We start from the raw sequence: 25,098 nt of genomic DNA on the forward strand, positions 1-25,098 counted from the left end.
CCTGGACAGTCGAAAGGAGAAGGGACTGGAGCGAAAGTACCGGCTCGAGTATATTCCCTGGAGCATCATCAGGTCCCTGACTCGTCTGAGGACGTAGAAGGTACGATCCGTTGGGTACCATAGATTCGATGGATTCCGCTGATAAGAAAATTTCGAGGACGAAATTTCTTTAAGGGGGAGAGTGTGAGAACCCGTAAATCCCTTAATAATTTTCCTAGGGTTTTATTTCCTTTAATAGCATGTTTTCTGCATTTCCTGGTTTAGGAAATTTTCCTGAGGAATTTTTATGAGTAATTATAGTTTTTAGATGATTTTCCTAGCATTGGGTAGTTTTTGAAAAATTACGGAGAGATTATGAACGTGGGACCCACTAGTGCGAATAGTTCGGAAAAATTCGGCCAATAAGGATAAGTTTCGGATACTGTGTGAAATTTATCGGGTATTAAGAGATAAGTAGAGGATGTTAAGTGATTGATGTGAGAGGAAAAGGAAGGGATAGGAATGCATTAATTAAGGTGACAAGTGCCACCATTTCATTGGGTATGACTTATGACAACTATTCATGGTTTTTGACTTTTGACCAAATTGGTTAAATATCTAAAAAATTAACCAAAAATCTCTTATTCTTGTCTTCCTCTTGGCCGACTTTCTTGAGCTTCAAAAGAGAGAAAAACTCTTCAAGTTTTGGCTTTCATCTTGCTTCAATCAAACCATCCAACCTTCTAAACTTGTTTCTACTCCATAAAACCTCTTCATTTAGTGATAGTGAGTTGTTTGGTGAAGTTGTTTGGAAACTTAAGGTGACAAGTTGCTCTCCCTCTTGTTTTACTAAGGTGAGTGGTGGATGAACCCCTTTCCTCCCTCTAATGATGTTTAATTTATGTTTAGTAGTGGCATAAGAGGCAATTTTATGGATTAATTCTTGATTTGTGGTTGAAATGATGAAGTTTTATTATTTTTGGAGATTTTTCTATTTTAATATAAGCATGATTGTGTGGCTATCTAGGATGATTAGAAATGGTATATAATGACTTAAGGAGGTGGGAAAAGTGAACAATTGCAACCAATTTTTGGTTTGGAAAAAAATTTCAGCAAGTTAGGGTTTTTGGGTTGCACAATCTGTCCGAATTTTTAGCACCTAGTTAGAGGCTGAATTGGCCATGGCTCAAAACATGAAAGTTGTAGGTATTGATGTGTTTGAGGTGCCTGTAAAATTTCAAGTCATTTGGAGTAGTGCAGAGTGAGATATGTCGATTTTACTGTAGCTGTTTTGGGTTGATCAGAATGTGCAAACTGTGTTTGTAATCGTCTGTTTTGACTGGAATTGCTTTGGATTTGGATGTTGGTGTCTTTTTATGAAATGTAACTTGAGGACTTAGCTACCCTATACCTTTAGAATCAATGCATTTGGACCTGTATAGACTGAGTTGGACTAATTACAGCATAGTGTGATTTGTAAACCTGCAATTACGGTTCTGGTTTGGTATTCTGCATTTTTGACCTAGTTGTGCTAGGATTTGGACTGAGTGGCCTTCTACATTGTTGTAGCCCTGGTTCTTAGCTTCGAAACGGTGGGTCTTACACCCTCATCCGATAATCGTAGTGCAATTTGTGCCATTACCGCATAATGAAGGCAAAACTGTTTTTGTTGTTATGGCCAAGATGGCCACATTTCCTGATTTTCTGGTTTGCTACAATGCTTATATATGCATATGAAACCTTATTGGGGTTGTGGTTGGCATGGCTTTATGACTCGTTATCGAGTCTCCATGTACTTGTTTGCATGTTTAGGGCTCGCTCTCATTCCGGTCATTTCCTAGCTAACTTTTGTACTTGTACTACTTTGAGCCTAACGACTTTTGGGAAATGAGATGACTTTTGTGTGAAATGTTGGGACTGATTTGAGGAAATAATGAAGCTTTAATGGCTGGAAAAGTAAGAATTTTAGGGGGAGGTGCTGCCCGATTTTCTAGGCCGTTTGGTTCCTTTAAGTTGGATTTGCCTTTTGGTGGAAATTAAAGGTTTTTGGGTTGTTTGCGCCTAAGTCTTCATGTTACCTTTTTGTTTCCAAGAAAATCATGTTTTCCACCCTTGCATTAGTAATTATTTGGCGAGGCATACGACTAGTAGTCGAGTCTCATGTGCATTGTGTTTACTCGATTATGGATGTGAAACCTTCAATTGGTTTATTTTGGTTATTTTAGGGTTTCTTGGCGATTAAGGCCAATCTGAAGTAAAAACTTTTGAAGTTGAGCCGGTGAGTGTACCACTCCCCTCCATTGCTGTTTAACTTGATTTCTGCTCTGCAATCTGTTTAATTTGTTTGAGACGATGGTGTACTTTATCACACTTGTTCTCTTGTCTGTTCATATGCCAATTTTGAGTGCCTATCTGAATCTGCCGTCTGAATCTGCTATCTGAATCTGCTATTCTGTATCTGTATCTGAATCTGTTATCTGTGTTTGCATCTGTTCGGATTTCTATGACCTATGAGCTCAATCCTGTGGCTAAGTTATTCGAGTCGGGCCGGCAAGGGCCTGGACGATTAGATAACGAACCACGGTAGTCTGTTCGGGGATTTTTGGATATTGAGACCCTTGATTCCAGTATATTCGAGTATTATCATTTCTGTTCGGTTACGGTGAGTGGGCCCGGTAAAGGGGTGTTTGGTGGACGAAATTCGGTGTGAAGAGGGGTCTACGGACGTTTTGGTTCTATATACGTTGACGGAGAGTCAACCGATTTGGATCAAGTACTGCGCTGGAAATTTGGCTCCTGAGAGCCACCCGTATCCTTCTGATTTGAATCATTGGTTCCTTTGATTTACATCTGGCATGTGTATTTGATTTGTAAAATGTGAAATGCCATGATTTTTCTGCTATATGTTTGGTACCTCATTGAGCGCAAGCTCACCCCTTTCTGTCCCTTTTGTTTTCCTTACAGGAAAATAAACACTTTTGGTCTGGATTTGACAAATGGCTGCCAAATTGAGCTAGTGGAACATATCTTTTGTATAGCTCATATATTAAAACCCTAAGTGTACTTTTGGGGCGTTTTCTCTTTTGATTTGGCAAACCGTGTATATGTATCAACTTTTGAAAACTTTTGTATGTCATTTTGAATTGTAATCGCTAAAGTTCAGATGTGAATGTTTGCGTGCTCTTTCGATTGGGTTCTGACGGGTCGGTTACTATTCATGGCCGACTCCGAATTTCATATTTTTATATTTTGGGTTATTTTACCATTTTAACTTGTTTCCACTCGTTTGTAAGTTCCGGATCGCAATAGATAGCTCTAGTCTGCATCGTTAGTCCTGGCGAGAGTTGGGCAGGCGACCCGCCGAACCCTCTGGTTCGCCTTAGGGGGAGGTGGGGCCGTCACATGTGGTATCAGAGCCTGCTTCGCGTGGTCTCTGCGCGAAGTGAGATTGGGTCAAGTGGTATTGTGGTCCTAATTTCATGAATATGTCTAAGTGCTCGTTTGAGCGTAAGTTATGAACCGGGCATGTGATAAGTGTACGAATCATTATCATTGGACTCGAGGAAGTTAGGTATGTATGTCGGGTAGGAATCTTTAATAAGGATGGTTTACTCTTGGGACCGGCCGGCTCGAGTTGTGAATTATCTTAGATGGGATTCTTGCGCTCGGATACGAAAGATATGAGGGCCTAGGTTAGAAAGGATTTGGTGAACTAGAAAGGCCTTTCCTCGGTGGATCGTCTATGTTTGTCCTTGACTTAACTGGCTGTATGTATGTGTGCGGCCTAATTTTGACCGGCTTGTATATATATGCTTTGATATTGTTTGGAATGTATAAATGTGTGTTATCATAAAAGTTTTGAGTGTTACTTACATGCATCGTACTTATTTTGGTTTAGTATTATTGCCTAGATCAAGTAAAACTCATGGAAGGTACACGGAGTGGACGGGACCATGGGCGTGGAAATAGGCAACCTACACCTGAAAGGGGTATTGGGGAAACCTCATCTGGACCAAACCCTGAACTTAGGGTTGACCCCAATGTCCAAATAGCTGCTGCCATGCAGCAAATGACTGCTTTATTAGCCCAAGTGGTGCACCAACAAGGTCAAAACCCTAACCATAACCCTGGGAATCCTGGTAATCACATGGAGGGCGAGGATAGAGCCCTTGAGAGATTTCAGAAGTTCTCCCCACCCAAATTTCTTGGAGGCCCTGATCCTGATGTAGCTGAGAAGTGGCTGGAGAAGATGATCGATATTTTCGCTGCCTTACACTATACCGAGGAGAGACAGGTGACATTTGCTGTCTTTCAACTAGAGGGAGCCGCCCGTTCCTGGTGGAATGTCATTCGAATGAAATGGGAAAGAGAACAAACCCCGAGGACGTGGGCGAACTTTATGACAGAATTTAATGCCAAGTTTTTCCCTCCTCTCATCCAAGAAAAGAAGGAAGATGAATTCATTCGGTTTCGCCAGGGAACACAAACCGTAGCCGAGTATGAGAGTCATTTCACTCGATTGTCTAAGTTTGCGCCTGAACTGATCATAACCGAACAAAGACGGATAAGGCGTTTTATTCAGGGGCTAAATGTTGAGATTCAAAAGGATTTGGCTGTAGCTCAACTTAGTACCTTTAGTGACGCTGTGGAGAAAGCTCAACGGGTTGAAGATGCGAGGTTACAAGTTAGAAACTTTCAAACCAAGAAAAGGGGTTTTCCTGGGAGCAGCTCGGAACAGGAAGATAAGAGCACACCTCCTAAGAGTGGAAAAGGAAATGGGGGAGTACGACAACCGGGGGTGGCCAGTGGTGTCTCATCGGGAGGATCGGTCTCTGCTACTCGAGGTCCCTGCGGATATTGCGGAGGGCCAAATCACACGGAGGCAAATTGTTGGAAGAAAGAAGGAAAATGCCTGCGCTGTGATAGCGCCGAACATCGAATTGCTAACTGTCCAGCACGACTGCGCGAAGGGAAAGGGACTCCGCCACCAACCAAGACTAACTCTCAGCAACCAGCTAAGACCAACCCTGGACAGTCGAAAGGAGAAGGGACTGGAGCGAAAGTACCGGCTCGAGTATATTCCCTGGAGCATCATCAGGTCCCTGACTCGTCTGAGGACGTAGAAGGTACGATCCGTTGGGTACCATAGATTCGATGGATTCCGCTGATAAGAAAATTTCGAGGACGAAATTTCTTTAAGGGGGAGAGTGTGAGAACCCGTAAATCCCTTAATAATTTTCCTAGGGTTTTATTTCCTTTAATAGCATGTTTTCTGCATTTCCTGGTTTAGGAAATTTTGCTGAGGAATTTTTATGAGTAATTATAGTTTTTAGATGATTTTCCTAGCATTGGGTAGTTTTTGAAAAATTACGGAGAGATTATGAACGTGGGACCCACTAGTGCGAATAGTTCGGAAAAATTCGGCCAATAAGGATAAGTTTCGGATACTGTGTGAAATTTATCGGGTATTAAGAGATAAGTAGAGGATGTTAAGTGATTGATGTGAGAGGAAAAGGAAGGGATAGGAATGCATTAATTAAGGTGACAAGTGCCACCATTTCATTGGGTATGACTTATGACAACTATTCATGGTTTTTGACTTTTGACCAAATTGGTTAAATATCTAAAAAATTAACCAAAAATCTCTTATTCTTGTCTTCCTCTTGGCCGACTTTCTTGAGCTTCAAAAGAGAGAAAAACTCTTCAAGTTTTGGCTTTCATCTTGCTTCAATCAAACCATCCAACCTTCTAAACTTGTTTCTACTCCATAAAACCTCTTCATTTAGTGATAGTGAGTTGTTTGGTGAAGTTGTTTGGAAACTTAAGGTGACAAGTTGCTCTCCCTCTTGTTTTACTAAGGTGAGTGGTGGATGAACCCCTTTCCTCCCTCTAATGATGTTTAATTTATGTTTAGTAGTGGCATAAGAGGCAATTTTATGGATTAATTCTTGATTTGTGGTTGAAATGATGAAGTTTTATTATTTTTGGAGATTTTTCTATTTTAATATAAGCATGATTGTGTGGCTATCTAGGATGATTAGAAATGGTATATAATGACTTAAGGAGGTGGGAAAAGTGAACAATTGCAACCAATTTTTGGTTTGGAAAAAAATTTCAGCAAGTTAGGGTTTTTGGGTTGCACAATCTGTCCGAATTTTTAGCACCTAGTTAGAGGCTGAATTGGCCATGGCTCAAAACATGAAAGTTGTAGGTATTGATGTGTTTGAGGTGCCTGTAAAATTTCAAGTCATTTGGAGTAGTGCAGAGTGAGATATGTCGATTTTACTGTAGCTGTTTTGGGTTGATCAGAATGTGCAAACTGTGTTTGTAATCGTCTGTTTTGACTGGAATTGCTTTGGATTTGGATGTTGGTGTCTTTTTATGAAATGTAACTTGAGGACTTAGCTACCCTATACCTTTAGAATCAATGCATTTGGACCTGTATAGACTGAGTTGGACTAATTACAGCATAGTGTGATTTGTAAACCTGCAATTACGGTTCTGGTTTGGTATTCTGCATTTTTGACCTAGTTGTGCTAGGATTTGGACTGAGTGGCCTTCTACATTGTTGTAGCCCTGGTTCTTAGCTTCGAAACGGTGGGTCTTACACCCTCATCCGATAATCGTAGTGCAATTTGTGCCATTACCGCATAATGAAGGCAAAACTGTTTTTGTTGTTATGGCCAAGATGGCCACATTTCCTGATTTTCTGGTTTGCTACAATGCTTATATATGCATATGAAACCTTATTGGGGTTGTGGTTGGCATGGCTTTATGACTCGTTATCGAGTCTCCATGTACTTGTTTGCATGTTTAGGGCTCGCTCTCATTCCGGTCATTTCCTAGCTAACTTTTGTACTTGTACTACTTTGAGCCTAACGACTTTTGGGAAATGAGATGACTTTTGTGTGAAATGTTGGGACTGATTTGAGGAAATAATGAAGCTTTAATGGCTGGAAAAGTAAGAATTTTAGGGGGAGGTGCTGCCCGATTTTCTAGGCCGTTTGGTTCCTTTAAGTTGGATTTGCCTTTTGGTGGAAATTAAAGGTTTTTGGGTTGTTTGCGCCTAAGTCTTCATGTTACCTTTTTGTTTCCAAGAAAATCATGTTTTCCACCCTTGCATTAGTAATTATTTGGCGAGGCATACGACTAGTAGTCGAGTCTCATGTGCATTGTGTTTACTCGATTATGGATGTGAAACCTTCAATTGGTTTATTTTGGTTATTTTAGGGTTTCTTGGCGATTAAGGCCAATCTGAAGTAAAAACTTTTGAAGTTGAGCCGGTGAGTGTACCACTCCCCTCCATTGCTGTTTAACTTGATTTCTGCTCTGCAATCTGTTTAATTTGTTTGAGACGATGGTGTACTTTATCACACTTGTTCTCTTGTCTGTTCATATGCCAATTTTGAGTGCCTATCTGAATCTGCCGTCTGAATCTGCTATCTGAATCTGCTATTCTGTATCTGTATCTGAATCTGTTATCTGTGTTTGCATCTGTTCGGATTTCTATGACCTATGAGCTCAATCCTGTGGCTAAGTTATTCGAGTCGGGCCGGCAAGGGCCTGGACGATTAGATAACGAACCACGGTAGTCTGTTCGGGGATTTTTGGATATTGAGACCCTTGATTCCAGTATATTCGAGTATTATCATTTCTGTTCGGTTACGGTGAGTGGGCCCGGTAAAGGGGTGTTTGGTGGACGAAATTCGGTGTGAAGAGGGGTCTACGGACGTTTTGGTTCTATATACGTTGACGGAGAGTCAACCGATTTGGATCAAGTACTGCGCTGGAAATTTGGCTCCTGAGAGCCACCCGTATCCTTCTGATTTGAATCATTGGTTCCTTTGATTTACATCTGGCATGTGTATTTGATTTGTAAAATGTGAAATGCCATGATTTTTCTGCTATATGTTTGGTACCTCATTGAGCGCAAGCTCACCCCTTTCTGTCCCTTTTGTTTTCCTTACAGGAAAATAAACACTTTTGGTCTGGATTTGACAAATGGCTGCCAAATTGAGCTAGTGGAACATATCTTTTGTATAGCTCATATATTAAAACCCTAAGTGTACTTTTGGGGCGTTTTCTCTTTTGATTTGGCAAACCGTGTATATGTATCAACTTTTGAAAACTTTTGTATGTCATTTTGAATTGTAATCGCTAAAGTTCAGATGTGAATGTTTGCGTGCTCTTTCGATTGGGTTCTGACGGGTCGGTTACTATTCATGGCCGACTCCGAATTTCATATTTTTATATTTTGGGTTATTTTACCATTTTAACTTGTTTCCACTCGTTTGTAAGTTCCGGATCGCAATAGATAGCTCTAGTCTGCATCGTTAGTCCTGGCGAGAGTTGGGCAGGCGACCCGCCGAACCCTCTGGTTCGCCTTAGGGGGAGGTGGGGCCGTCACATGTGGTATCAGAGCCTGCTTCGCGTGGTCTCTGCGCGAAGTGAGATTGGGTCAAGTGGTATTGTGGTCCTAATTTCATGAATATGTCTAAGTGCTCGTTTGAGCGTAAGTTATGAACCGGGCATGTGATAAGTGTACGAATCATTATCATTGGACTCGAGGAAGTTAGGTATGTATGTCGGGTAGGAATCTTTAATAAGGATGGTTTACTCTTGGGACCGGCCGGCTCGAGTTGTGAATTATCTTAGATGGGATTCTTGCGCTCGGATACGAAAGATATGAGGGCCTAGGTTAGAAAGGATTTGGTGAACTAGAAAGGCCTTTCCTCGGTGGATCGTCTATGTTTGTCCTTGACTTAACTGGCTGTATGTATGTGTGCGGCCTAATTTTGACCGGCTTGTATATATATGCTTTGATATTGTTTGGAATGTATAAATGTGTGTTATCATAAAAGTTTTGAGTGTTACTTACATGCATCGTACTTATTTTGGTTTAGTATTATTGCCTAGATCAAGTAAAACTCATGGAAGGTACACGGAGTGGACGGGACCATGGGCGTGGAAATAGGCAACCTACACCTGAAAGGGGTATTGGGGAAACCTCATCTGGACCAAACCCTGAACTTAGGGTTGACCCCAATGTCCAAATAGCTGCTGCCATGCAGCAAATGACTGCTTTATTAGCCCAAGTGGTGCACCAACAAGGTCAAAACCCTAACCATAACCCTGGGAATCCTGGTAATCACATGGAGGGCGAGGATAGAGCCCTTGAGAGATTTCAGAAGTTCTCCCCACCCAAATTTCTTGGAGGCCCTGATCCTGATGTAGCTGAGAAGTGGCTGGAGAAGATGATCGATATTTTCGCTGCCTTACACTATACCGAGGAGAGACAGGTGACATTTGCTGTCTTTCAACTAGAGGGAGCCGCCCGTTCCTGGTGGAATGTCATTCGAATGAAATGGGAAAGAGAACAAACCCCGAGGACGTGGGCGAACTTTATGACAGAATTTAATGCCAAGTTTTTCCCTCCTCTCATCCAAGAAAAGAAGGAAGATGAATTCATTCGGTTTCGCCAGGGAACACAAACCGTAGCCGAGTATGAGAGTCATTTCACTCGGTTGTCTAAGTTTGCGCCTGAACTGATCATAACCGAACAAAAACGGATAAGGCGTTTTATTCAGGGGCTAAATGTTGAGATTCAAAAGGATTTGGCTGTAGCTCAACTTAGTACCTTTAGTGACGCTGTGGAGAAAGCTCAACGGGTTGAAGATGCGAGGTTACAAGTTAGAAACTTTCAAACCAAGAAAAGGGGCTTTCCTGGGAGCAGCTCGGAACAGGAAGATAAGAGCACACCCCCTAAGAGTGGAAAAGGAAATGGGGGAGTACGACAACCGGGGGTGGCCAGTGGTTCCCATCGGGAGGATCGGTCTCTGCTACTCGAGGTCCCTGCGGATATTGCGGAGGGCCAAATCACACGGAGGCAAATTGTTGGAAGAAAGAAGGAAAATGCCTGCGCTGTGATAGCGCCGAACATCGAATTGCTAACTGTCCAGCACGACTGCGCGAAGGGAAAGGGACTCCGCCACCAACCAAGACTAACTCTCAGCAACCAGCTAAGACCAACCCTGGACAGTCGAAAGGAGAAGGGACTGGAGCGAAAGTACCGGCTCGAGTATATTCCCTGGAGCATCATCAGGTCCCTGACTCGTCTGAGGACGTAGAAGGTACGATCCGTTGGGTACCATAGATTCGATGGATTCCGCTGATAAGAAAATTTCGAGGACGAAATTTCTTTAAGGGGGAGAGTGTGAGAACCCGTAAATCCCTTAATAATTTTCCTAGGGTTTTATTTCCTTTAATAGCATGTTTTCTGCATTTCCTGGTTTAGGAAATTTTCCTGAGGAATTTTTATGAGTAATTATAGTTTTTAGATGATTTTCCTAGCATTGGGTAGTTTTTGAAAAATTACGGAGAGATTATGAACGTGGGACCCACTAGTGCGAATAGTTCGGAAAAATTCGGCCAATAAGGATAAGTTTCGGATACTGTGTGAAATTTATCGGGTATTAAGAGATAAGTAGAGGATGTTAAGTGATTGATGTGAGAGGAAAAGGAAGGGATAGGAATGCATTAATTAAGGTGACAAGTGCCACCATTTCATTGGGTATGACTTATGACAACTATTCATGGTTTTTGACTTTTGACCAAATTGGTTAAATATCTAAAAAATTAACCAAAAATCTCTTATTCTTGTCTTCCTCTTGGCCGACTTTCTTGAGCTTCAAAAGAGAGAAAAACTCTTCAAGTTTTGGCTTTCATCTTGCTTCAATCAAACCATCCAACCTTCTAAACTTGTTTCTACTCCATAAAACCTCTTCATTTAGTGATAGTGAGTTGTTTGGTGAAGTTGTTTGGAAGCTTAAGGTGACAAGTTGCTCTCCCTCTTGTTTTACTAAGGTGAGTGGTGGATGAACCCCTTTCCTCCCTCTAATGATGTTTAATTTATGTTTAGTAGTGGCATAAGAGGCAATTTTATGGATTAATTCTTGATTTGTGGTTGAAATGATGAAGTTTTATTATTTTTGGAGATTTTTCTATTTTAATATAAGCATGATTGTGTGGCTATCTAGGATGATTAGAAATGGTATATAATGACTTAAGGAGGTGGGAAAAGTGAACAATTGCAACCAATTTCTGGTTTGGGAAAAAATTTCAGCAAGTTAGGGTTTTTGGGTTGCACAATCTGTCCGAATTTTTAGCACCTAGTTAGAGGCCGAATTGGCCTTGGCTCAAAACATGAAAGTTGTAGGTATTGATGTGTTTGAGGTGCCTGTAAAATTTCATGTCATTTGAAGTAGTGTAGAGTGAGATATGTCGATTTTACTGTAGCTGTTCTGGGTTGATCAGAATGTGCAAACTGTGTTTGTAATCGTCTGTTTTGACTGGAATTGCTTTGGATTTGGATGTTGGTGTCTTCTTATGAAATGTAGCTTGAGGTCTTAGCTACCGCATGCCTTTGGAATCAATGCATTTGGACCTGTATAGACTGAGTTGGACTAATTACAGCATGGTGTGATTTGTAAACCTGCAATTACGGTTCTGGTTCGGTATTCTGCATTTTTGACCTAGTTGTGCTAGGATTTGGACTGAGTGGCCTTCTACATTGTTGTAGCCCTGGTTCTTAGCTTCGAAACGGTGGGTCTTACACCCTCATCCGATAATCGTAGTGCAATTTGTGCCATTACCGCATAATGAAGGCAAAACTGTTTTTGTTGTTATGGGCAAGATGGCCACATTTCCTGATTTTCTGGTTTGCTACAATGCTTATATATGCATATGAAACCTTATTGGGGTTGTGGTTGGCATGGCTTTATGACTCGTTATCGAGTCTCCATGTACTTGTTTGCATGTTTAGGGCTCGCTCTCATTCCGGTCATTTCCTATCTAACTTTTGTACTTGTACTACTTTGAGCCTAACGGCTTTTGGGAAATGAGATGACTTTTGTGTGAAATGTTGGGATTGATTTGAGGAAATAATGAAGCCTTAATGGCTGGAAAAGTAAGAATTTTAGGGGAGGTGCTGCCCGATTTTCTAGGCCGTTTGGTTCCTTTAAGTTGGATTTGCCTTTTGGTGGAAATGAAAGGCTTTTGGGTTGTTTGCGCCTAAGTCTTCATGTTACCCTTTTGTTTCCAAGAAAATCATGTTTTCCACCCTTGCATTAGTAATTATTTGGCGAGGCATACGACTAGTAGTCGAGTCTCAAGTGCATTGTGTTTACTCGATTATGGATGTGAAACCTTCAATTGGTTTATTTTGGTTATTTTAGGGTTTCTTGGCGATTAAGGCCAATCTGAAGTAAAAACTTTTGAAGTTGAGCCGGTGAGTGTACCACTCCCCTCCATTGCTGTTTAACTTGATTTCTGCTCTGCAATCTGTTTAATTTGTTTGAGACGAGGGTGTATTTTATCACACTCGTTCTCTTGTCTGTTCATATGCCAATTTTGAGTGTCTATCTGAATCTGCCGTCTGAATCTGCTATCTGAATCTGCTATTCTGTATCTGTATCTGAATCTGTTATCTGTGTTTGCATCTGTTTGGATTTCTATGACCTATGAGCTCAATCCTGTGGCTAAGTTATTCGAGTCGGGCCGGCAAGGGCCTGGACGATTAGATAACGAACCACGGTAGTCTGTTCGGAAATTTTTGGGTATTGAGACCCTTGATTCCGGTATACTCGAGTATTACCATTTCTGTTCGGTTACGGTGAGCGGGCCCGGTAAAGGGGGTGTTTGGTGGACGGAATTCGGTGTGAAGAGGGGTCTACGGACGTTTTGGTTCTATATACGTTGACGGAGAGTCAACCGATTTGGATCAAGTACTGCGCTGGAAATTTGGCTCCTGAGAGCCACCCGTATCCTTCTGATTTGAATCATTGGTTCCTTTGCTTTACATCTGGCATGTGTATTTGATTTGTAAAATGTGAAATGCCATGATTTTTCTGCTATATGTTTGGTACCTCATTGAACGCAAGCTCACCCCTTTCTGTCCCTTTTGTTTTCCTTACAGGAAAATAAACACTTTTGGTCTGGATTTGACAAATGGCTGCCAAATTGAGCTAGTGGAACATATCTTTTGTATAGCTCATGTATTAAAACCCTAAGTGTACTTTTGGGGCGTTTTCTCTTTTGATTTGGCAAACCGTGTATATGTATCAACTTTTGAAAACTTTTGTATGTCATTTTGAATTGTAATCGCTAAAGTTCAGATGTGAATGTTTGCGTGCTCTTTCGATTGGGTTCTGACGGGTCGGTTACTATTCATGGCCGACTCCGAATTTCATATTTTTATATTTTGGGTTATTTTACCATTTTAACTTGTTTCCACTCGTTTGTAAGTTCCGGATCGCAATAGATAGCTCTAGTCTGCATCGTTAGTCCTGGCGAGAGTTGGGCAGGCGACCCGCCGAACCCTCTGGTTCGCCTTAGGGGGAGGTGGGGCCGTCACAGAAAACATGCAATTAAGGGGAAAACTCTAGGAAAAATATTAGGGAAATACGGGTTCTCACATACGCAATGTCTCAAATAGCATCAAAACTAGTTCTGGGAGAATTCTTGTACGAAATAATATCTGTAGCTCTTGATCTGAGAACATCCCTGATCTGATTGTTCTTTGTTTCTTTTCTTTTTCTTTTGTCAGAATTAGCTATTGACCATAACTGACCTTTGAAATGTACCCGTCTGATACTATTTCATTTCCTCTCTGATGAAAGTTAGGTGGTTGCGTACATCCAAGGTTGATTTTCAGTTTTGGTTTTTTCGAGCGATAATGTAAGCTATAAGCACAATTTTAAAGAGAACGAGAATCTCATTATGTTGCTTTGCAACTCCTTTCTTTCTTCCTACGAAGAAATGCCGCCTTACTTTGATTTTAGGATACAGCAATGCAACGTCTGTTGTTGAAACTGAAGTAATAGCTCCTTGTTTATCAATGGAATTTAAAGGACGATTACTGTTTTTAGTTGATATGTATGTAAAGTGGATTGGAACTTTATAGCTAGGCTAGAGATTATGAGCTAGGGTTTGAATGTAATGATCATATTAGTTGTAATAGGGATTCATGGAAATGATGTTTGGGTTTTTTCAAAAAATAAATAAGCAAATAAATAAAATTTATCCATTGCATAAACAAAAATGTTAATAAGTTCGTTGAGAATCATGTAAGGTTGAGTGGGTGGACCGAAGGTATCTAAATAATCTTTAAACATGCTCCAAGAGTAGAGATCAAAATGATGGCACGTAGAAGGCTACAGGCAGGCATGAAAAGAAAAATGCAAAAGAATCAAAATGAGAAAGAAACTCTTTTCTGCGTCCTATGGGAGAATGAAGTTATGCTAATTCTACTTTATACCACTTGAGGGAAGCTTGCATTCAGCATGGGAGTTTTAACTTGTGTGATGAAATGTTTATTCAAATGAATTTATAGAAGAGGTTGTAGAATTAGAATTATATAGTAACATGTTTCATTGAATCAGTTGAAGTGAATGGAATTATAAATAAATTGATCAGATCAAACAAATTTATGCATAATGGTTCAAGTTCAACCATTTAAAGCACCTCTAAGCAGCAGTAATTCCAATGGATAAATGCAAGTTCAAACAAATGGCAACAAAGCAAATTATAACAAAAAAAATAAGGCACAGACAACCTTAGTAATCTATCACACCCCATTTTTCCGCGATAGAAAAATAAATTAAGTGAAGGGTGTTATTTATAAAAGATGTGATTTTATTTTAAAAAATAAAGAGGACCTAAAATGAGACTTTAAAAAATGCGACAATTTGGGTCTAAAATTTAGTCTAAAAAGGGTTTTTAAGAAAAATTAGGAGTCGCCACTTGGTATTAAGTTTTAGTGTACCAAGTCATCCAAAAATATTTTTTAACAAAAATAAAATAAAATAAAATAAAATAAAACCCTTTTAGACAACTCCAGGTCTTTGAAAACAAGAGAAAATGAGTTAGGGAGTCATGGTTGAAGAAAGGGAAGTCAAAGGTTCAATTGATTCAAACCTAAAGCACCCTTTCAACCTAGTTTAAGCTAGTTGCGTGGTTTAGTCAAAATTTTCTTAATCTAACCCTTAAATTTATCATATTTGGATGTTTCCTACATGGATGCAAATATAAATGTCGAAAGGGAAAAAATATCCATTCAAGAGTTTAATTGAAACCAATCGCATTAGTTACGAATGCCAAAATAATTTCTTGAAAGGGTCACAAGTATGTAAATGATGAAATCAAAAGAAAAGAAAAGAAAATTAAATTATATACATAGATATAAGTGATCAAAAGAAAAGGAAATGCAGCATAATGGGTACACGAGGTAAAAACTCGGAACATAATTTTCTTATACAGGGATTAATGGGTATTTAAACTAAAAAGTTATAATCACCCATTTCTCATATTCAAAGACTAATTTTTCTAGTCTAGACATGCAAATGAACTAACTTATTGTTGCAATTTCTTAAATGAGATGCAATTCTAAATAGAGGATATGGGATAATATAATAGGCAATATCATGCAAATGAGAAAAGATCCTAAAAATAAAAAATATGCATGAAAATGTAATGAGTATCACACAAAGATGAATCTAACGTAGGAACGATCTAAGAGTCTAGCGTTGGACTAACCCATTTCTAAAAATCCTTACTAGTATTGGACTAGCAAGTAAACGGAAGGAGAAGCCACAACTAGCGTTGGACTAATGTGGTGACATCATGCATTAACAATACATAGTGTTGACCTTGGTCGATCAATCCTTGGTTTTGATGATTAACAAACCAAAATGTAGATTTGGTCTAATGTTTTTATGTGAGAAATTTGTTAGAATCAGGTTCAATGGTGTCAAGGAAAGAAAACCAACCAAATGAAGAAGCAAAATCAGGTCACTCATGTCGGACGGCCAAAAGGAAACTATCGGACGTCCGAAAGGATGAAGAACATCAAGAAGGAAACTCTGTCGGACGCTCGTGAGGAAGCATCGGACGTCCGGAAGGATCGGACGCACGCCTCGGACGCACATCGATCGCATCGGACGTCCGAGAAATTTCGCAAAGATTTGATGACTCTCTGCCTACGTTCGGATGCAGGGTTCGGACGTCCGACAGGTGGTTCGGACGTCTGACAGGCACCTGTCGGACGTCCGACAGGCCAACGGCTAGTTTTGACAGCAATTAATATTTGACCGTTGGAGAGTCTTTTGGAGCCATTTCTCACCTTCTATAAAAACCCCAAAGCACAAGAAGACTAGAGACTTTTGCCAACACAAAATACAAGCTTACAAGTGAGATTTTTGAGTAGAAAGATTCTTTGTTGGTTGTATAAGGGGTTGGGGAAGTTGGGTTGTGAGGTTGCTCAAGTGAAGGTTACTCTCTTGGAGTAGTAAAACCTTGGTGTAGGTGAACCAATCACTTGGAGTGGTAAAACCTTGGTGAAGGTTGCCTCATTTGTATAAAATAGTTCTTAATTGGGTGAGTGATCTTTCAAGTGTAGGTTGTTGAGGGTTAACTAGAATTGTTGTAAAACTTCTTGGCTCAACCAAAGTGTGTTTGGGGTGAGGAAGGAGTAAGCCTTCACTTGTACATCTTGGTTAGCATCGCCATCAATTGAAGAGACTATTGGATTGATATTTGGTTTGCATTTCTTATCTTTTCTCTTTAATTAAGTTTTCTTTATTGTGCTTAAATTTGATATATTTTTGTGCATCATTGTGAAATTGTTTGTACTCATTGGGTTGCACCGGGCTCTTACAATTGGTATCAGAGCTTGGTCTCTTTTGATCAAGCTTAACCGCTTAGAGTAAAGATCATGGCAACCATAAAAGTTTCTTTTTTAGAAGGGCAATCTATTGATAGACCACCTATGTTTAATGGTTCTCATTTTAGCATGTGGAAACAAAGAATGATGATTTTCTTACAATCTGTTTACATTGAATTATGGTATGTGGTAGAAGATGGTCCTTATGAAGCTAGAATAGTTGACTCTATCACCAATTTGAGTAGATTAAAGACTAGACAAGAATTGAATGAAAAAGACAAGAGATACCTTTCTTTGAATGCCAAGGCCATGTGTATATTGTACAATGCATTAGATGTAAATGAATCTAGTAGGATTAAAGGTTGTAAATCAGCTAAAGATATTTGGGATAAATTGTGTGTATTTCATGAAGGTAATCAAGATATTAAAGAACAAAAGAAATCTTTACTTGTTTCTCAATATGAATTTTTCAAAATGCATCCTCTTGAAAATGTTGATAAGATGTGTAGTAGATTTTGTGACATTATTGAAGATCTTAAATTGCTTGGAAAAGAATATTCTTTGGGTGAGAAAAATAGAAAGATTTTGAATGCCTTGCCAAAAGAATGGGAAAACAAAATAAATGCTATAGAAGAGGCAAAGGATTTAAATTCTATGTCCATTGAATCTCTTGTGGATACCCTAACCTCTTATGAATTAAAGCTGGAATTCAAAGTGCAAGAGGAAGAAAATGCAAGAATGTATAAGAGAGGCATAGCTTTTAAAGCATCTCAAGTGGGGGATAACCCATCCTTCATGGGTAATGAAATCATGGAAGTGGACAATGATATATCTCCTCACATCAAAAGTTTCAAGAAGATCTTCAACAAGAGATGTTCAAGAGGAGATTGCAAAATTACATGGGATGAATGCAATTCAAAAAGAGAAAAAGAAGAGTTGGCCCAAATGGCACTAATGGCCGTTGGAGAAGATGAGGTAAGTTCTTATCACTCTTCTTGTGATGAAGATAATGAAGATGATGATGTGAAAACTCTTATGATTAAAATGCATAAAAGTTTGAAAAAATCTTATGCTAAAAATAAAGATTTGAAAACAAAAATAAATGATTTGTTGGAAGAAAACTCCAAACTTTTTCAAGAAAACAAATGTTTGAGAATGGAAAATGATGATTTAAAAAATCAAAAAGGTGTTTTTGATTGCAAAAATAATTTGAAAAGGAAGTTGGAAGAGAAAACAAAGTTTTATGAAAAAATGTTGGAGGAACAAAATTTGTTAAAGAAAAGAATTAATGACTTGAACGAGGTTCTCAAAAATGAAAAACAAAAGTTTTCTCAAACAAAAGAAAGCAAATCTTTTCAAGGCACAAATAAGTTTGCTAAGAAAATTAGTTGCATTAAATCCACTTATGTGCAAAATACTTCTATCATGTGTCACTTTTGTTGCCAATTTGGACACATGCAAAATGATTGCTATGTAAAGAAAAATATGAGAAAAGGTATGAAATCCATGTGGATTGCTAGATCATGTTGTAATAACTCCCAAGGACCCTATTATGGTCTTGACTTGAAAAATAAAGGGGGAGTTTGCTTTTTGATTGATGCCAAAAGGGGGAGTAGGATTTATTGAAATTTCTTTGCATGTTGGCACTTTCTAAGGGGGAGCTTTATTTGAACTTATTTGATAAAAGAAATCTTCATTTTGTTTGTCATCATCAAAAAGGGGGAGATTGTTGACCTTGGTCGATCAATCCTTGGTTTTGATGATTAACAAACCAAAATGTAGATTTGGTCTAATGTTTTTATGTGAGAAATTTGTTAGAATCAGGTTCAATGGTGTCAAGGAAAGAAAACCAACCAAATGAAGAAGCAAAATCAGGTCACTCATGTCGGACGGCCAAAAGGAAACTATCGGACGTCCGAAAGGATGAAGAACATCAAGAAGGAAACTCTGTCGGACGCTCGTGAGGAAGCATCGGACGTCCGGAAGGATCGGACGCACGCCTCGGACGCACATCGATCGCATCGGACGTCCGAGAAATTTCGCAAAGATTTGATGACTCTCTGCCTACGTTCGGACGCAGGGTTCGGACGTCCGACAGGTGGTTCGGACGTCTGACAGGCACCTGTCGGACGTCCGACAGGCCAACGGCTAGTTTTGACAGCAATTAATATTTGACCGTTGGAGAGTCTTTTGGAGCCATTTCTCACCTTCTATAAAAACCCCAAAGCACAAGAAGACTAGAGACTTTTGCCAACACAAAATACAAGCTTACAAGTGAGATTTTTGAGTAGAAAGATTCTTTGTTGGTTGTATAAGGGGTTGGGGAAGTTGGGTTGTGAGGTTGCTCAAGTGAAGGTTACTCTCTTGGAGTAGTAAAACCTTGGTGTAGGTGAACCAATCACTTGGAGTGGTAAAACCTTGGTGAAGGTTGCCTCATTTGTATAAAATAGTTCTTAATTGGGTGAGTGATCTTTCAAGTGTAGGTTGTTGAGGGTTAACTAGAATTGTTGTAAAACTTCTTGGCTCAACCAAAGTGTGTTTGGGGTGAGGAAGGAGTAAGCCTTCACTTGTACATCTTGGTTAGCATCGCCATCAATTGAAGAGACTATTGGATTGATATTTGGTTTGCATTTCTTATCTTTTCTCTTTAATTAAGTTTTCTTTATTGTGCTTAAATTTGATATATTTTTGTGCATCATTGTGAAATTGTTTGTACTCATTGGGTTGCACCGGGCTCTTACACATAGTAAACAAATAATAAATAAATTAAAACAAATAAACACATAAGAACACGTAGCACATAACACGTACGCATGATATCTAGATGCAAAGATCTTAAGAAAGCGAGTAAACACATAAGCACACAAGCATACAAACACATAAACAAATAAAAGCGAGTAAAGACCTAACTATTACATTCGGGGACCCTAACTACAATCTAAAGGGGTAAAGAATGAAATAAAATAATAACATAACTATTACAATTTGGCATGTAAATGTCTCTCAAATAATAAAAAGTTAAATTAAATTAAATAAATGAAATTAAAAATGAATAATAATAATAATAAAAAGAAAAGAATAATAATAAATAAAAGAAAAACACTCAAAACATGTAATTGCACATAAAACACGTTGGAGCACATAAAAAGAATTTAAAATAACAAAAGATGTTATCTCTCTTGAAGTGGTGACTAAGTGGGGGTGAAATTGGCTCTATTTAGGCTCCAAAATGAACAAAATGATTAAGGCACCAATTTAATTAACAAATAAATCATAAAAAATGGAAATAACATGAAATCTATCAATTGGAGTATTCAAATGAAATATAATTAATAATCTAAGAAGAAAAACAACTTCTATTTAAGAAATCAAATCTGTCAGAGACCTAATTACAAAAATTAATAAAGTTTAGGGAGTCAAATTATAATTACACAAAAATTTAGGGTCTGAATTAAAGGAAAATAAAGTTTAAGGACTTATTTGCAATTAATTAAGGACTTAATTGAAATAAATCTAAAGCATTTGGGTCAAAATACAATAAAATAAAAGTATAGGGACCAAACAGCAAATTCTTTTCTGGTCTCTTAGGAAACAAGGCCATCGGGCCAATTTTTTTTTTGGGCCGAACGACCAAGCCTAGCCCAAAGTCCTAGCCAAAACACACAGGCCAACCTGTCTTTTGTCACTTAAACCCATCCGAAAAAATACATGGGTGTTGACCTCCTAGCCCAGCCAAAACCCAAAAGAAATAAACCAAAACCCATTTCTAAAACCCAATAAAATATTAATCACAAGCCCACACCTAAATAAAAAACATTAACCCAAACTCTTTTTTCTTTTCTTTTCTTTTCTTTCCTTTCTTTTCTTCTTCCTCCCCTTCTTCTCCACCGAGAAGATGAAGCTTCCTTCTAGTTGGCGGCGCAATCGATGGATCGCCACCGGACGCCGACTGCCAGCAAAATTTCCAATTGCCAAATTTTCTCAAAATACACCTCCTCAATCAATTTTTCGCGTAGATTTCATTTTCGGAGTTATTTTTTACAAAAAAATGAATCAAAAGTGGCGAAATTGCCAAAACAGTTCGGTTTTTTATTATTTTTTAAAACACTATAATTACTACTAAAAATCATAAAAAATTGTACTACAATATTCCTTAACTTCATCAATACAACTATGATTTTAATTTGACAAGAAAACAACATAAAAGGGTTAAAATAAAGCAAAACAGTCTCCTAAATTTCATTTTTTCATTTTTGACATTTTTCAAACATTTAGCATGCTTATACAAAATTTATTTCTTTTTCCTTTAATCTGATTTATAACTTGTCTAACAACACAATAATAACAAAATCAGTAAGAGCAAAAATACACAAACAGCCAAACAATTAATTAAGGAAAAAGAAAAACTGGAAGAATAAAAGATAGAAATACCTCAACGAAGTTTGTATTCTCTTGGCTCAAGTTTTGATGTAATTTCCAGCTCTGATTGTCCAGTTGCTGCCTCCTTTTTGCTGTGCAAGTGTGTTGAATTTTTGGGAAGAGATGAGAGAGCTTTTTTTTTTTTTTCCCTTCTCCTGTGTTTTCTTTCTCTGTCTTTTTTTTTTCGTTGAGAGCTCCAGCCAGAGAGAATTGAGAGAGTCTGAGAGTGAGAGAGTTTAGACTGCAATTTTTCGCTCCTTCTTTCGTCCGTTGAGAGCTAGGGGCCTAGAAGCAAAATTTGAGCCCTTTTTTTTTTTATTTGTTCCGTTGCCTCCCATGTGGTTTGGTCAAAAGGTGATTTGGTTGAAGGCATCATCATGATGCCTCTACTTTTTTTTCTTTTTTCTTTTTTTTTTCGAATCCAAGGAAAGAAAAACAATAATTTTTAATTTTTTTTATTTAAAACAAACATGCAAAAAATGAGATAGTACACGTTAAAATGTAAGAAAAAAATATAACACTTAAAATAGAAAAAATTCAAGAAAACATTAAAGATTGACAAAAAATTGGTGTCTACAACTTGCCCCTCTTTGTCTAGAGTTTCGAAGAAACTCAAGACAAAGACGTAGACACCAAATTGCTTACCTGTTTCCTCTAACTATACCTGAATTAAAATAAACAAGCCAACACTTGACTGAAATTATTGAACACAAGATGTCATGAAATTACAAAACACGGGACCGAACTCATGTATAGTTGCCTACATATCCCGCCATGGGAATCAGGTCAAACGTAGTTCGAATACAAGTGAACCATAATGAAACATGTGCATTGACTGCCTGTGATCTTTGCAAAGTCGAAGAAGTCTGAGCTCTTAGAACTTCTACCACGAAACACAAGATAACTGAGATAGCACAATTATTAACCAAAACAGTCAAGAAAAGTATATTGTCATAATTAGAAAAAGATGCGCGGAGGGACGCGATTACGCTCCAACAGAAAATTAAATGTGATTGTCTAGATTGGGGGTAGAAGGGTGCGCGGCGGACGCTGAGACTCACCAATAAGAAATTAAATTTGATTTTTTTTTTGAAATAGATGCACGTAGGGACGCAGTTACGCTCCAACAGGAAATTGAATTTACCAAGAAGGGCGGTAGAAGGGTGCGCGGTGGACGTTGAGACCTCACCAATAAGAAAATTAAATTTGATTTTTAGAAAAAGATGTGCGGAGGGATGCGGTTACGCTCTAACAGAAAATTAAATGTGATTGCCTAGAAGGGGGGTAGAAGGGTGCGCGGCGGACGTTGAGACTCGCCAACAGGAAATTAAAGTTGATGATGATTTTTTTTTTCAAGAAAGGGGATAGAGGGGTGCGCGGTGGACGCTGAGACTCACCAACAAAAAATTTAAATTTGTCATCAAGAAATAATAGATTGGTGGGATATGATCTGAACCCAATTGATAGATTGGTAGGATACAACCCGAGCCCAATTAAAATGATGGATTGGTGGAATATGCCCCGAAGCCAATTGATGGATTGGTGGGGTACGTTTCGAACCCAATTGAATGATACATTAGTGGGATAAGACCCGAGCCCAATTGAAATGAAATATTTTCGAATGAAATTTGATTGTCAAGCAGGGGGATAGAGGGGTGCGCGGTGGACACTGAGACTCACAAACATGAAATTAAATTGTCAAGAAGGGGGATAGAGGGGTGCACGGTGGACACTGAAACTCACCAACAGGAAATTTAAATTGTCAAGAAGGGGAGATACAAGGGTGCACGGTAGATGCTGAGACTCACCAACAGGAAATTTAAATTTGTCATCAAGAAATAATAGATTGGTAGGATACAACCTAAACCCAACAAGATAAAAATGGTCAGTGGGATAAAATCCAAGCCTGTCGAGGTTGGTGAGATACAACCCAAGCCCAACAAGATAAAAATAGTCAGTGGGATAAAACCCAAGCCTGCCGAGGTTGGTGGGATACAACCCAAGCCCAACAAAAATAAAATGATATTGAAATAACTTTTGGAATCGTAATTTTTCAAAATTTGCCCTAGTGTAGGGCCTCTTTTTTTTTACTTTTTACTTCTTTCACTCCTTTTTCTTTTTATCAAAAGTGGAGAACTTTGAAACTTGAAGAATACCATTGACAATTGTCCCTTTCAAGGATTTGCGAGGAAAATACATATCACGCTATCCTCTCGATTTTCAAAGACATTTTTTTTTTCAAAATTGATTTGGAATGTATTACCAAAATTGGAGCTCACTCCTTTCAATATTTACCTCAGTGTAAATCATGTTTAACAAAGGCCACATTTTTCATGCTTTTGAAAGAGTAAAAAGAGTAATCATATGATACCAATACCATGTGGTTCCTTGTGTTCCTTTTGGCATTGAGAACCATGCAAGCATGATCTTTCGATGTCAAAACTGCTTCTCAAGAGTTGTGCTGCAACTTGTTTTGAATCTTCTCAATCAGTCTGTCATACTTTATTTTGTATCAACTTTTCCTAATGACCAATTTTGAATGAATGACCATTTCGAGCTTCAGCATTCTGGTTTTTGTTCAAGATTCTCTTGTACTCCAAAATCTTACATTGATGACCTTAGCCTTTCGGATTTTCACTAAGGTCACCTCTTTTCTTTTCCTTTTTCTTCTTTTTTTTTTCTTTTTTCTTTTTCTCTTTTCTTCTTTTTTGGTTTTTTCACACACACACACTCTCTCTCTCTCTCTTTTAAAAGGTGCAGTTTCAGGTTTTTACCTTTAGACATGGACAAGACAATTTTAAGCTCAACTACATCAATCCAGTTATATTTTGACAATTAGTGGCATCAATGAAACAATCCTCTCTGACATGTTTCAGAAAAGTTTGTATTTATATCATTTGCCCAAAAATTTTTTTTTTAAAATACTGCAAAAGAGGAAGGTCGGCACTATTTCAGCTCTTGCAAATAGGATCAGGTGAGGTATATCAATAAAGTTGAGATTTGAAAGCAAATCATATGTAGAAAGCAGATCATTTGAAAGTAGTTGAAATACTTTTGAGATCACATGCTTTCAGAATTTTGTTCCAGTGTAGAGCTGATAAGAAATGCAAATTCTTCCTCAATTTAATTCTCACCGAACTTCTCTTTTCTTTTTTCTATTCTCTTTTTTTCTTCTTTTTTTTCAAAGAAATAAAATTGCCGTAGTATGGAGTCAGTAACCTTAAAGGGCTGCCAAGCAAAAAGGATAAGGTATTTTGAAATGTCAAACGGGAAAAATATTGAAACGGAAAAAAGAAAGAAAGTTTGCCTTAAACCCCTCTCTTGCAGTAATTTACAAAAAAAAATTTATTTCAAATGATTTTTTTTTTTTTTTGCATATGTCTGTATTGATTGGTTGAGGAAAAAATTGTCCGTCTATTTCCATGAGAATAAGCACCTCTGGATAGCACTCTTTGAACCATAAATGGTCTTGCCAAATTGGAGCAAACTTTCCTTTAACCTTTCCTTGAATCGGAAGAATTCGCTTCAAAACCTTATCCCGTACTTCAAATAGGCGAGATTTGTCTTTTCTTCTTATAAACAATGAACCCTCATTTATTGATAGTATTGTCCCTGTCAGGTAACATTCAGCCTCTTTTTCATCCATTGGAGACAGCAACTTATTGTGTTCTTTGATCCATTTAATTTCTTTTACCTGAACCTTCGTCAAAATACGCAAGGACGGGATCTCAATTTTGACAGGCATTACCGTTTCCATTCGAAACGTAAGAGGATAAGGTGTTGTCCCAAGTTAGCAATATAATCTCCAAGTGAAATGCTCCCAAAATTCAATAGCAAACATTTGCAAAATTGAAGGAAAAACTCTTGTCTTTTTCTTCTTTTTTTTTTCACTCCCCCCTTTTTTCTTTTTTTTTTTCCTTTTTTTTCTTTTCTTTTTAAGTCGGCTGCTGAAGTATGTACTGTTTCTGAGTAAATAGCCGATG

The 25,098-nt window shown here is 38.3% G+C and overlaps 1 protein-coding gene and 1 long non-coding RNA gene across 2 annotated transcripts in view; one reads left to right on the forward strand and one right to left on the reverse strand.

Annotated features, from left to right (window-relative positions):
• The window catches only part of LOC140015715 (uncharacterized), an 18,889-nt gene extending 5,356 nt beyond the window's left edge, over positions 1-13,533 (reverse strand). Inside the window, exon 1 of the long non-coding RNA XR_011822341.1 lies at positions 13,452-13,533. This is a non-coding gene — a long non-coding RNA (uncharacterized lncRNA). The remainder of the gene's footprint in view (positions 1-13,451) is intronic.
• LOC140016158 (uncharacterized) lies at positions 1,195-5,295 on the forward strand. The gene is made up of 3 exons (XM_072069587.1): positions 1,195-2,257; positions 2,944-4,823; positions 5,270-5,295. Exons 2-3 carry the CDS (start codon positions 3,905-3,907, stop codon positions 5,293-5,295), a joined length of 945 nt encoding a protein of 314 aa, XP_071925688.1. The 5' UTR covers positions 1,195-2,257; positions 2,944-3,904.
• Positions 13,534-25,098: the final 11,565 nt, after the last annotated feature.

The sequence above is a fragment of the Coffea arabica genome, chromosome 10c, assembly GCF_036785885.1.
Source record: "Coffea arabica cultivar ET-39 chromosome 10c, Coffea Arabica ET-39 HiFi, whole genome shotgun sequence".
In the NCBI taxonomy this organism is placed as follows: Eukaryota; Viridiplantae; Streptophyta; class Magnoliopsida; order Gentianales; family Rubiaceae; genus Coffea; species Coffea arabica.